We start from the raw sequence: 14,045 nt of genomic DNA, 5'->3' as shown, positions 1-14,045 counted from the left end.
GTATAAAGGCAAAGGGGACAAAAGAGAGTGCAAAAATTATGGGGGGATAAGTCTGTTGAGTATACCTGGTAAAGTGTATGGTAGAGTTATTATTAAAAGAATTAAGAGTAAGACGGAGAATAGGATAGTAGATGAACAAGGAGGCTTTAGGAAAGGTAGGGGGTGTGTGGACCAGGTGTTTACAGTGAAACATATAAGTGAACAGTATTTAGGTAAGGCTAAAGAGGTCTTTGTGGCATTTATGGATTTGGAAAAGGCATATGACAGGGTGGATAGGGGGGCAATGTGGCAGGTGTATGGTGTAGGAGGTAGGTTACTGAAAGCAGTGAAGAGTTTTTATGAGGATAGTGAGGCTCAAGTTAGAGTATGTAGGAAAGAGGGAAATTATTTCCCAGTAAAAGTAGGCCTTAGACAAGGATGTGTGATGTCACCGTGGTTGTTTAATATATTTATAGATGGGGTTGTAAGAGAAGTAAATGCGAGGGTCTTGGCAAGAGGCGTAGAGTTAAAAGATAAAGAATCACACATAAAGTGGGAGTTGTCACAGTTGCTCTTTGCTGATGACACTGTGCTCTTGGGAGATTCTGAAGAGAAGTTGCAGAGATTGGTGGATGAATTTGGTAGGGTGTGCAAAAGAAGAAAATTAAAAGTGAATACAGGAAAGAGTAAGGTTATGAGGATAACAAAAAGATTAGGTGATGAAAGATTGGATATCAGATTGGAGGGAGAGAGTATGGAGGAGGTGAATGTATTCAGATATTTGGGAGTGGACGTGTCAGCGGATGGGTCTATGAAAGATGAGGTGAATCATAGAATTGATGAGGGGAAAAGGGTGAGTGGTGCACTTAGGAGTCTGTGGAGACAAAGAACTTTGTCCTTAGAGGCAAAGAGGGGAATGTATGAGAGTATAGTTTTACCAACGCTCTTATATGAGTGTGAAGCATGGGTGATGAATGTTGCAGCGAGGAGAAGGCTGGAGGCAGTGGAGATGTCATGTCTGAGAGCAATGTGTGGTGTGAATATAATGCAGAGAATTCGTAGTTTGGAAGTTAGGAGGAGGTGCGGGATTACCAAAACTGTTGCCCAGAGGGATGAGTCAGGGTTGTTGAGGTGGTTCGGACATGTAGAGAGAATGGAGCGAAACAGAGTGACTTCAAGAGTATATCAGTCTGTAGTGGAAGGAAGGCGGGGTAGGGGTCGGCCTAGGAAAGGTTGGAGGGAGGGGGTAAAGGAGGTTTTGTGTGTGAGGGGCTTGGACTTCCAGCGGGCATGTGTGAGCGTGTTTGATAGGAGTGAATGGAGACAAATGGTTTTTAATACTTGACGTGCTGTTGGAGTGTGAGCAAAGTAACATTTATGAAGGGGTTCAGGGAAACCGGCAGGCCGGACTTGAGTCCTGGAGATGGGAAGTACAGTGCCTGCACTCTGAAGGAGGGGTGTTAATGTTGCAGTTTAAAAACTGTAGTGTAAAGCACCCTTCTGGCAAGACAGTGATGGAGTGAATGATGGTGAAAGTTTTTCTTTTTCGGGCCACCCTGCCTTGGTGGGAATCGGCCAGTGTGATAATAAAAAAAAAAAAAAGTCTTCACTTAATGTTTCTATAGTTTCTTGGAAACTACAACTTTAAGCAAAACAGTATATAATGAAACCAATTTTACCATAGGCTAATTTAAAACTAGAAGATTTGTTTCTGTCATACTTTTTCTGTTTTTTGTGGCCACAGACATCAGGGGTGCACAATGCATCTTTAGCACTCATTGTTATAGGGTTAAATCAAGGATAAATGATTGTAAGGAGGACCTCCTACCACTACACAATTCAAAAACAAACAATAACAGATACGTCAGGCTCACTGAGCATTTTTGTACCGCATCATTAATTGTCATGCATTTGTAGGATTATTGTGCACTTTACAAATGTTTATTCATTCAATTTTTTTTCTCATTGACTTTATAATGAAATGATGTTATTCAAGGACCTGCTGTATACTGTAATATAAAAATATAATAATTAATTTAGAATGAACTGGAAACTTTTACAAAAGAAATCAGTAACAAACTATTTGGCTCTTAACTTTCCTTTTTTTTTTTTTTTTTTTCAACAAATCAGCTGCCTCCCACCTAGGCAGGGTGACCTAAAAAGAAAGAAAAACTCCCAAAAATGAAAATACTTTCATCGTTATTCAACACTTTCACCTCATACATAATTACTGTTTTTGCAGATCTGCCCTTATTACTATTATACTCAAACCTCTCATTTGCAAATTTCAGCAAAAAATTAGCTGGTCAATTGGAAGTATCAGATAAAATGAACGAAAGTTTGTAATTCCTGATTTTGTTGGTATCAATTGTGTCCAGGTGTCTTTGGAAGTACAGTGGACACCCGGATTACATAATTAATCCATTCCAGAGAGAGTGACTGACTTATTCCGAATTAATTTTCCCCATAAGAAATAATGGAAATCCAATTACTCCATTTCACACATTCAAAAGTATTAAAGAAAATGTTTTCTACATGAAATATACATTTACTTACACAGAAAACAATGATACACGAAGACTAAAACAATAATAACATCACACTTACCTTTATGGAAGACATGATGTATGGAAGATGGTAGGAGGGGAGAGGATGGAGGAGTTTACAATTGTTTGGAAGGGGAATCCCCTTCCAAAAAGACTTCAGGTACCAAGTCCTTATCCTGGGTTACTTCCCTTCTTTGTTTTTTAATGGCACTAGGACCACCTCGAGTCGCTGGACCCCTGTCGCTCAATAAAGTATTCCTGAGAGGTCTGTTTCTGGCATATGTTAGGAATTGTGTTGGGAGACAGGACAAGATAATCCTTCAATATGACACTAATATCAGCTGTACAGCTTATTTATCTAGCACAATTCATCTAATATGACATAATAAACAATATTAATAACATAGAAACATGATATGTACTCTAGAATGAATAAAATATGGCATTAAGAATCTCACAAGTGGTGGTGTGTTGTTGGGTGTATAGAGGCCACTGAAAGATAAGCCTTACGTAGTGGTGGTGAAGGCAGCAGTGTTAGTCAGTAGCCCTACATACTCCCAACAACAATGGAGGAGTCGGTTTCGTGCTGTTCTTTTTCTATCGATTAATCGCTTAACTTACTTGCTACACTGTTAATGCTACACTTTATTGCTGGCTGGTGCTATAGCCTTTATCGACTCCTGCTTCTTTAGTATCGTACATATTGCAGAATCACTGAAAAAGGCACATTCTTCTCTCTCTCTCAGCCCTTTACCAAAGGGCTCGCTGGCACTAGAAGCTTTATTTGAACCCATGGTGGCTTATTTAGCAGTTACAAGCACTAAAAAGAATGGAAATGTATCGTATGAACGAGTGGGATCGTCATCACTGGCTAGTAAACAATGGCACACTGGCTGTACTTGGAGTGTCGGCCGCGTGGACATGTTTCGGACAAGTGACTTATACCAAGTTCAGTGACGTTCACCAAGCCAATATTTTGACGAAAGAACGTTACTTATTCTGAACATTACTTATTCCGGTGACGACTTAATCTGGTGGTCCACTGTACAGTGGTACCTCAAGTTACGAACTTAATTGGCTCCAGAAGGCTGTTCGAGTGCAGTTACCAAAAGAATTTGTTCCCATAAGGAATACTGTGAATTAGATTAGTCTGTTTCAGACCCCCCAAAATACACTTACATAATTGTTCGAGTTGGGAGCTGTTCGAAACTCGAGGTACCACTGTATAAGACGAAGCCTGATAACTCTTGACATTTGTTCGATATGGGCCAGTGGCCACATCCAGGACATGTCAGTTTTTATTGTTCCTTGAGCCATAGGCCACCCACACTAGTTTATTACTTGTGCTCACTTACATGTATGCTCGTCATTCAGTCTAAGGCAAGTGGTGATGCTAAGAGGATGTGTGACTCTCAGGGTTAAGCAGAAACTTGAACTTATAAAGGTCGAGTCTGGCTTCTCAGTGGCACAGGTATGTGAGGAATATGATGCAAAGAAAGTGTATATCTGTAGAAGCAAGGAAAAGCTTACAAAGTTTAGTGTAGATGCTAGTGGAGTTTTACAGCTCCTCTGACTCGGAATAAAAATTATGGTGAGTCACCAGTATTATGGTTGTTTACACCTTATCTTCCCACCACAAAAAGGGAAGTAAAATTACTGTAAGTTACATATGTAGTACATGCTATAAAATTACTGCACAGTACTCTGCTGTAATATTGCAGTTATAATACCTGTATTCCTAATGTTCGATTGTTTTTTGCATTAGTGGACTAAGTTCACTAGTTCAGAAGACAACAGGATGATCATGAAGAATTAAATATATAATTTGGAAGTTTCAGACAATATTGTACATCCCCTTCCTAAAATCAGTCCATTAAGGAGAGGATTCACTGTACAGTGAAACCTCTCATTAATGAACTAATAGGGGTGAGGGAGTGTACAATAATGCCAATTGCCTGCAACTCCTGAATTATGAAATTAATATTTCATGATCATCTGGTTGTCTTCTGAAGTAGTTGACTTGGTCCACTGATGAAGAAGACAACTGAACACTAAAAATATGGGTATTATAACCTGTAGTACAGTACTATACTGTATAGTAATTTTATAGTACGTACTCTGCATAATTTGCAATAATTTTAATTGCCCTTTTGTGGTGGAGAGATGAGGTGTAAACTGCCGAGGTCGATAGTGGTGACTCAGAATAACTTATATTCCGAGTCATAAAAAAAAAAAAATTAAAATACACCCTATCTATTGCATTTAACGTTAAGAATGTTACTATGGAAAAAATATGGAAAATGCATCTATTATTATATTATGCTCTTGAGGGCTGTATAGTCCTTGTGGCTTAGCGCTTCTTTTTGATTATAATAATAATATGCTCTTGAGGAGGCACTTAGCCCATAAGGATCACAAAGCACCACTGAGATTGGAGAGGTTGATAATAGGGTATGATAGTATGAGGGCCTTATGAACCAGGTGCTGTGTAGTAGTAGTAGTTAGTTGTTGGGGTTGCATGGCCATGAAGCTGTTATATGACTCGATGAGTACCAAAACAAACACCAGATTACTTACATTTATTTCTTTTTATGACACAGGCATGACCATATGTCTAGTTACTGTATTTATAAGAATTTAACAGGCATGCTGCATGCAAAGCACCTGCAAGCATACAACCCTCCACATTGAAAACCTTCCATAACCTGGCACCATACTCTCCAGCATTACAATGTTCCACCATACACTATAACCCTCCACAATATTTAACCATACTCTACAATAATGACAGTGTGCTACTACACATAACCCTCCACAACACATCATTGCCTTCCATAACACACAACTACCCTTTGCACATGAGAGTGCAGTGCAGTAATGTAGAATGTTAACAGGTAGTAATACTGACAGATTCAATGTTTTAGCAATCACCACTTCCTGCACCATTAGCATCAGTCTACCAGCCTTACACAACTCACGTTTTACACACCTCCTTATGCTAGCTCCAAGTACATACTAGTCAGCTGATTACACCTGCTGCACAGTTTTTCAATCTTCATACTGACATAAGATAAATGCTTGAGAATATAATGTTTCAGCATGAATTAAATTTGCAAAATGGGCAGAGAAAGCAGAGATAACATACAGGAAATTTAAGTAGAGTAGTGCAAAGGAATGATCAGTCTTCAGTCAAAAAGTAGAAAAATACAATGCCATAGCAGAATATTAAAAGAAATGCTGGTTGATTATATGCTCTTGTTGAACAAATTGGTATACCAGGTTCTCTTTGCGAGATGTGCTACATGCAGCAACAGGATATAATAAAGTATATTCAGATTAACCCTTGTGGCTTAGCGCTTCTTTTTGATTATAATAATAATAATAATAATATTCAGATTAAGAGAATGCATGACTGAAAGTTTATTATTATTTCCTTAGGGAGGGTCCTTGATGATGAGCTCTTGCTCTAAATACATAATTGTATTTGTCCTACCCTTTCCCAGGTGCTTTTTGACTTGTATAGGTTTAGTGCTTCTCTATATATATAATATTTATTACTGTATTTATGGAAAAGCACTAAACCCATAGGGGGATCATACAACACCTGAGGAATGGGAGGTAGGTTTGATCCAAGGAAGGAGAGGTCGGGTCTAATTTCTAGGATCAAAAACCCCATGCCAGTATTGTTTTTCTCTAGTGTTTAATTTTTTGTTTTTACTTCATTTACAGTCACCAGAGTGAAGGAAATGACAGTTTAGATGACAATGCTGTGGACACATCTTTATCCCCAAGAGGGGACCGTGACATGCCCTATATTACTCAAACTAATGTTCCAAATCCATTATCAAGGTGAGTTCGTGAAATCATACGATTGCTTTATGAAACAAAATTGGATCAGTAGTGCTCTGCTATTCTACTCTCTGATAATTACATGGCAGTTCCTTTATATTCAGTTACACAAAATTATTTTCTTACATTAGGTAATGAAATCTGATAGCTGACCTAGAAGATCTATGAGAAATGTACAGTAAATATTTTAAATGCATCTGTAGTATTGCAATTGAAAATGTGCTTAGAAATACAGTATTCTTGAAGCCTTTTTTTTATTTCTGTCATTAGCATACATGGATTCAGAGTAAGTTAAAATTATGTAAGAATGAATAAAATGATTTTTAATAAAAAGTGCTAAAGATGGCTTCAACATGTTCTTTCTTTAATTACACTATATATGCATGTAGAGGTGTACTTTTTCTTCACTTATTTTATACATTTACAGGGAATCCAGTACAGTGGGTTCCAATACCCAGCTGATGAATCACGAACAGCAGAATATCAATGACACTTACCGAGCTAATCTGTACCAAACTTTCCACAAGATTGCCAACCCTCTCGTTGATAAAAAACTTGAAACTACAGAACTTTGACAGTTGGATGTAGGTGTAAAGAATGAGACTGACTGTTAATTTTGAACTTTTATAGTCAAGAGCCCCCAGATGATACTGCATTTCTAGCCAGTACACCGAAAGTTTTCTTTGAAGAAAATTTGTATGCATGCCTTAAAATGTCAGTGCAATATCTGAAATACCAAGTTCCTTATATCTTACTCGCAGTGAATTGTGGGTAGTAGATCAATTGTGATACTTGTCTGGTTTGCCTGTCAGCTAACTCAAGTTAAATAAAAAGCTTTCAAGAGAAAAATGTATGAACAAATGTGTGATCAATGTTAAATATTTGTTGCATTTTTAAGTACGTTCAAATAAATGTATTTTAGCTGATATACAAAAAAAAAAAAAAAGTATGTAGATCTTAAAATAGTTAAAACCAAAGGAATTTTCTTCATGTTCATATTATAGCTTATGGCAAAACATAAGTGAAACATACAATTCACTTCAATGCCTAGGAAAATGATCATGCAGAGAAGCTGAGCAGGTCTTTAACCACCACCATTTGAAAACCTAATATTCATTAATCCTTAAAGCATAACATTTCCACATATCACTCATTTTACATTCTGTATCCCATTCCATTTTTTCTAACTACAGTATCCATATGTCTGCTCTTCCATATTTATTTACATGTTAAACTGCTCAGTTCTTTTTGTATCCTCACTAATGTGGATTTCCTTTATCAAATGAAGTTTACAGTGTATAACTATTAATTGTACTACTGTTTGACATCATCCCATATCGTGCCTAAATATTCATGTAAATTTTTTTTTCCATTTTTGTATGAAATATACTATATTTCATAATTTTATCATACAACGACTTTCTGCATTTACTCAGCATTTTGAGTGAAGTGCTCCATATTGTAGATATATGTTTATACATTTATATTACATAAGTGATTTAATATCTGGATTACAATATTTGATACAACGAATTTTTTAATAGCACAGTGAAAAAATAAAATTGTACATTGTTTGTCATTAGTTTTTGTAGCCCCTATAAATCAAAATGTGGCAGAGTTGTGGTTTTTGCCTTGTTTTCAGTTTTTCGTAGTATGGTATCTTCAAATAAAAGTGTAAATGAAATCTCAGCCTGTTTCCTAAGGCAGAACAGAAAAAGTACTTCTTCATATGGTATTGTTTCCCATCTCGCCACTCTTTCCAGTTAAGTTTTTTTTTGTCTTGTATATGATAATTTGGAGACCAAATATGGATAGCATATTCAAAATACAGTATAATTAATAAAGTATCTGACTACTAGTCCTGCTGCAGGCAGGTAAGTTTTGTCAAGTGCTGTATATTACTTTAGGTCATTGCTTGTGACTCCATTGTTCTTTTCTTGTACACTCGTGCTCATGTCAACATTGAAATTCATCTTTTAAGTCTTTAACCACTTGACCAACCTATTTAGTCATCTAAATAATCCTCCTGCATTAAGTTAGTAAATTTTCAGAGAAATAGAAGACAGTCACAAATGATCTGCATGGCAATGATGATTCCTCAACATTATTACTCCCACTCCTATATCTGTGCTCCATGACACTTGGTGGTAATTTGCATATACAGACTGGGTACGTTATTCTGCACTACTTTATTTTTGAAAACATTCCCCCTACACCCACTAACATAGTCTCAATCAATTTACTGCATATTTTGGGGGCCATTTCCTTCAAGGAATCAGTTGTAAAAAAGGTGCATCTCTGTGGTCATTTCACTGTAATCACACTATTCCTCTAATTACACTGCAGATTGCTATACTGATTTCATGCAAGCAGTAACTGATTCACAAATGAATAACAGTACAATAAATTAGTGACCAGCAAAGCTAACAAGGGGTTTTACAATCACACATGTTAATGCTTAATCAGTTTTACCAAAACTGCTGGAAGTTAAAATTCTAACATCTATAACAAAGGCTGTCATAATTTCCATCAAAGAATCTTGGTTATAAGGCACTATAACTAGCCAAAATAAATTTGATAAACTTAAAAGAGAAGAAAAAAGGGTAACATACATAGACAAAGGGGAAGTATACGTACGTATGTATCTAGACTATGTACCTATTTAATGTTACGGGAAACAAGCAGCAGGTGCAAAAACTTAACCGTCTCTCTCCAAACCCGGGAGGTGAACGTAAGTTCTTTCCACTGAGTTGAACTTGACCACTGCATCACAGGACACAAAAGAATGATGGGTTTGTAAAAAATGGGTAAATTTTAAGACAATAAATAACTGTAAGCAACTAATAAATGAATGAATCCAGACAACAAGAATCTCAGCCACTACACTTTATGCAGATTAGCTTTATATGGAAGCACTATTACACTGTCCTATTTCTATCAGTAATTCATTATGCATGGTTCACAAAGCATATTGAAGATTCTTAATATGTGGAATCGTTTGTGGCCTGACTGAACTTTGTAACGCTGCCTTGGGCCTAAAATGCATTTACAGCATAAAATGAGACACCTGCAGTAATGTGAAAAAATCTCAAATCACGAGTAATTACTATAGGACTAACTTTCCATTTTATTATACTGCACTTGAAAAACTATTAAAAGTTCACAGGAATGCACAGAACAATTAATATGACAAATGAAGAACTACAGTAAAGAAATATATGAATGGTCTGTGCAGTGATAAAAATTTAAAAAGGTAAACAGCCTAAAAAAACAAACTATTTCCCTACCATTCTTGAAAATGCACCAATAAAAGCACATTATGACAGAAGACAATTGAACCTTGGATGAGACTTGATCGAAAAGAGACCAACTACTGTGAAAGGTTAGAATAAATAGGCAGGATAAATAAAGCATTACTTAATGAATCTCACAGGATAAGAAATAAAGTACTGTTCAGAAGTGTAAAATGGGCGACTCTCATGTCTAGATAATATTTGTATGACCCATATGGGTTTGGTGCCAGTTTTTGATAATAATAATAATCAAAGAAAAGTTGCATTCAAATTATAGCTGATTTTACAGGCAGTACTATAATTTTTTACAGTACTTTATTTGCATTAAATAAAGTTGTCACTGGTGATAAATTATGAAGATTTACTCTTTGATAACACACAGTCAGTATGGTAATTATCCATTTGTAGTAACAGGAGCACATCAATGCTCATGGTGTTCCATCTTTGATAAACTGTTCATCACCTAGTTTTTTTTTAAATTCCAAGTGGTTATAACATACACTATTTCATTTGTAATTCATTCCATTTGTCTGCTACTCTGTTAATAAAAATTTTCTAGTATATCTTCACCTCTTATTTTTCCTCAATTTACAACTATGGCCTCTTGTAATACCTATTGCAGGAAGCACTCAGAAATCTTTACATACTTTTTCAGGTTCTTTATATTACCTTATATGTGGCTATTGTATCTTTTCTTTTCCTCTTGACAGTGTTTCAGCCTTTTATCATACTCATAGATTTTTAACAATGGTAACCATTTTGAAACTCTTCTCTGGACGTTTTCTAATTCATCCACATGTTTTTTTAACCCTTTCAAGGTTTCGGCCGTACTAGTACGGCTAACGCCCCAGGGTTTTTGACGTACTAGTACGCCTAAATTCTAGCGCCCTCAAATCTAGTGAGAGAAAACTGGTAGGTTTACATATGAAAGAATGGGTCTATGTGGTCAGTGTGCGCAGTATAAAAAAAATCCTGCAGCACACAGTGCGTAATGAGAAAAAAAACTGATGGTGTTTTTGGATTAAAACAGCGACTTTGCACTGTATTTTCGTATGGTATTTATTGTTGTAATCTAGTTTTCCTGGTCTCATTTTATAGAATGGAAGACATATTACAGAAATTGAGATGATTTTGACGTTTTACAATTAAAACTACTTTGAAATTGAGCTCAAAGCAGCAGAAATGTTCAATTTTTACCAAAGTTCAAAAGTAAACAAATCATGCCAAGCGTCCAATACACGTCAACTGGCGAGTCTAATATTCTTTCACAAGTGCGCTGATATTATTTATACCATTTCTACACTAATGCAGTAGTCTGCATAACAGTAAATCTTCTATTTTTTGTAAGAATAAAAATTCAAAGTGGAAAGCCAAAGAAATATAAGAGGGGCCTGGGGATGTGACTAACGAACAGAGAACTTGTTATTTTAGTGCCAGGAATGTCTTTCTTGTTTATTCTAGACCCTATTCGGAAATTGGCATCTTTTGAAATTTGTGTGAAATTGGCAAAACTGCTAAATTCTGACCACTTATTGGATAGTTGAAATCGGTGGTTTCTTGTACTCATTCGATAGAAAAATGGAGTTCTAGCGAAATAGCTATGATTTTTGTCGACTAGTACATTGGAATTGGCCGAAAATAGGGCTCAAATTGGGGAAAATCGCCGATGCGTAAACATCATCGAGACTGCTAACTTCGCGAGAGCATAATTCCGTAAGTTTTCCATCAAATTTCATACTTTTGGTGTCACTATGATCGGGAAAAGATTCTCTATCTTTTCATAAGAAAAACAATTTTTTTTTTTTTTTAAATTTGGGGACCCTAAGAACAAGTCTCGGAGAGGGCCTGGGGACCCTGAAAGGGTTAAAGTGCAGGCACACTGCCACCACCATTGCATATTCCAGCTTTTTAGCATTTCACCAACCGTATAGTATTTGAAATCTGTTTTATAATTTGCAGTGTAGCACACTAGTTATAATTTTGCTCATAATCTTTCAGTGACAAAATTTTTGTTAATAATAACTCCTAGGTCTCTTTGTCTGATTTTTTTTTTTTTTTTTTCAACAAGTCGGCCGTCTCCCACCGAGGCAGGGTGACCCAAAAAAGAAAGAAAATCCCCAAAAAGAAAATACTTTCATCATCATTCAACACTCACCACACTCACACATTATCACTGCTTTTGCAGAGGTGCTCAGAATACAACAGTTCAGAAGCATATACGTATAAAGATACACAACATATCCCTCCAAACTGCCAATATCCCAAACCCCTCCTTTAAAGTGCAGGCATTGTACTTCCCATTTCCAGGACTCAAGTCCGACTATATGAAAATGAATGAAAGTGAATGGAGGCGAATGATACTTGGGACCTGACGATCTGTTGGAGTGTGAGCAGGGTAATATTTAGTGAAGGGATTCTTTGTCTGATACTATCAATAATTTGTCACACAGTCAAAAGTTTCTATGCGGCCTGATTCCACTGTATACCATTTTCACTATACAGCATTTATCCAACTCAATGTGCAAAGATTTAGAGTAAGTTTTATTTATTTTATATTTTATTTATTTACTTCCTCTTTCTCTTCAGTAATTTTATCCTTAATTGGTTATATTCTACCTCGAAGATTTAGTGTACTTTTTAAAGCAAACTTGAATAAAAGATCTGGTTCCATTGTGCTCTTGTCTACTCTTTCTTTTTCAAAGTTCTTTTTTTCCAGCCATTTTACTTTTGCTTAGGTAATAGGTTGGTTGACAGCAACCATCAAGGGAGGCACTGTATGCCCATCATGTTACATGAGTATGAAATGGAAACATGTTATTTTTTCATTGGCAGGATTGCTGATTTTTTCTCTCATAAACACTTTGAAAGGTAAATATTGCAAAGTTCCACACCTGCATTCAGTATATAAGAGGACCCTGCTTTTACAGCAGGTTAAGTTCCGTGCTTCTGCTGTAAAGCAAAAATCGCTGTAAAGTGAATCATAGCCTTTTTTCACTTTCAAATGCATATAAAAGCCAGACAATATGTTTACACTATCATAAATTAAGTGAGCAATAGAGCTAGGCCTAAAAAAAGCATATACTTCAGTACACACATTACTTACCTTAAAATATTTTTGTCCTTAGCATTTAGTGAGTGGTGAATATATTTACTGTAGGAAGTCTGAATAAATGAAGAATGGGTATAATTGAAAACTAATGCATTAGCAAAATGCCATAACATAAGGCCCTCCTGTACATACTTTTATTTTCCTATGAGCCTCTTAATAGTTCTGAATCCTGTACATGTATTTCCTTTTCAACTTAGGAGACCAGGTCTGAGACTGGGCTGTGGGAAAGAGCCACTGTGTCTTTCATTTCTTCCTGTTTCCATCTTTCATACATCTCTGAATTCACCTGATTGGGTCTGATTCAAAGAAGGGGAGGAGAAACTGATTGCTTGGATCAAGAGCCCTTTACCAGTATCAAGGCACCTGCATTGAAGAGAATATTTCTGCTGACTCCTAGTCTCTCTGCCTCAAAGCAGAAATCCTTTGTTTTCATCTTTCAAAATCTTTGGGAAATCCTGCAACATGTTAGACTTGCCTCGTCACCTTGCCAGTTACAGTACCAATTACATAACCAAGAAAGCTTCTGTCACAGTTTATGGCAGCTAATACAACCATGGTAGTGAAGTGCTGGTTGTAAAATCATCTTATTTATAACTTCTGATAGCATGGTACAACACTGGGCCTGCTACATCCATGGACTATGATTCAAGTCCCCCTTCCATTCTTTGGTTTATTTACTGACAGTTTTCATTTTGACTATATGGCTTTGAAGGGTATGACAATGTGTTGTGGTGATGAAATGAAACAGTAGCACTCCAAATGGTAGTAGACCATGTCACAGTAGTGCTGGTTATAAAATCATTCTATTAGAATGTAGTAACTATGTACTGTATGAAGAAGAGCTCCTACTGGCACCTCATGAGCTACCTACTGCACAAAAACTTCAACAAAAATAGATGCAAGGTAGTACTTCAATTTTGCAGAAGATAGGCTCAGGTAAGAAATTTACAATTTGGCCAACTTCACTGCACATAATGTCTATCATGGGTGGCTCCTGAAAATGTATACATTCTGAGATGATGCTGAAATCACTTCCAAGATACTCTATGGCCCAGCTAATTTCTTCTGGCTCAACTAAGATGAGCCAAATCCTTTCTTTATATTTCATAGTTCTCCAACACCTCCCATTAAATCTTGCTTAAACGCTTATTCTTTTACCCTTTTTCTGAATAAATCATTTAATATCAATTTCATAAATGTTACAAACATTCATATTTGTACAATATGTATTACAATGGAACCTCAAATTTTGAACGTATCGCTTTTCGA

At 36.3% G+C, this 14,045-nt stretch overlaps 1 protein-coding gene and 1 long non-coding RNA gene across 13 annotated transcripts in view; one reads left to right on the top strand and one right to left on the bottom strand.

Moving 5' to 3' along the window:
- The window catches only part of Cad88C (cadherin 88C), a 346,082-nt gene extending 338,134 nt beyond the window's left edge, over positions 1 to 7,948 (top strand). For all 5 annotated transcript variants that reach the window (XM_070086212.1, XM_053777631.2, XM_053777630.2 and 2 more), the window contains 2 exons: positions 6,255 to 6,374; positions 6,802 to 7,948. In XM_070086212.1, the coding sequence (XP_069942313.1) occupies positions 6,255 to 6,374; positions 6,802 to 6,949 (268 nt within the window). In that variant the 3' untranslated portion in view covers positions 6,950 to 7,948. The remainder of the gene's footprint in view (positions 1 to 6,254; positions 6,375 to 6,801) is intronic.
- LOC128689401 (uncharacterized) overlaps positions 1 to 14,045 on the bottom strand; it is a 45,683-nt gene that overhangs the window by 15,066 nt on the left and 16,572 nt on the right. The window lies entirely within an intron of this gene.

Source organism: Cherax quadricarinatus, chromosome 18 (assembly GCF_038502225.1).
Source record: "Cherax quadricarinatus isolate ZL_2023a chromosome 18, ASM3850222v1, whole genome shotgun sequence".
Classification (NCBI taxonomy): Eukaryota; Metazoa; Arthropoda; class Malacostraca; order Decapoda; family Parastacidae; genus Cherax; species Cherax quadricarinatus.
Note: the sequence above shows the minus strand (reverse complement) of the source record. Positions and strands in the feature narration are given on the sequence as shown.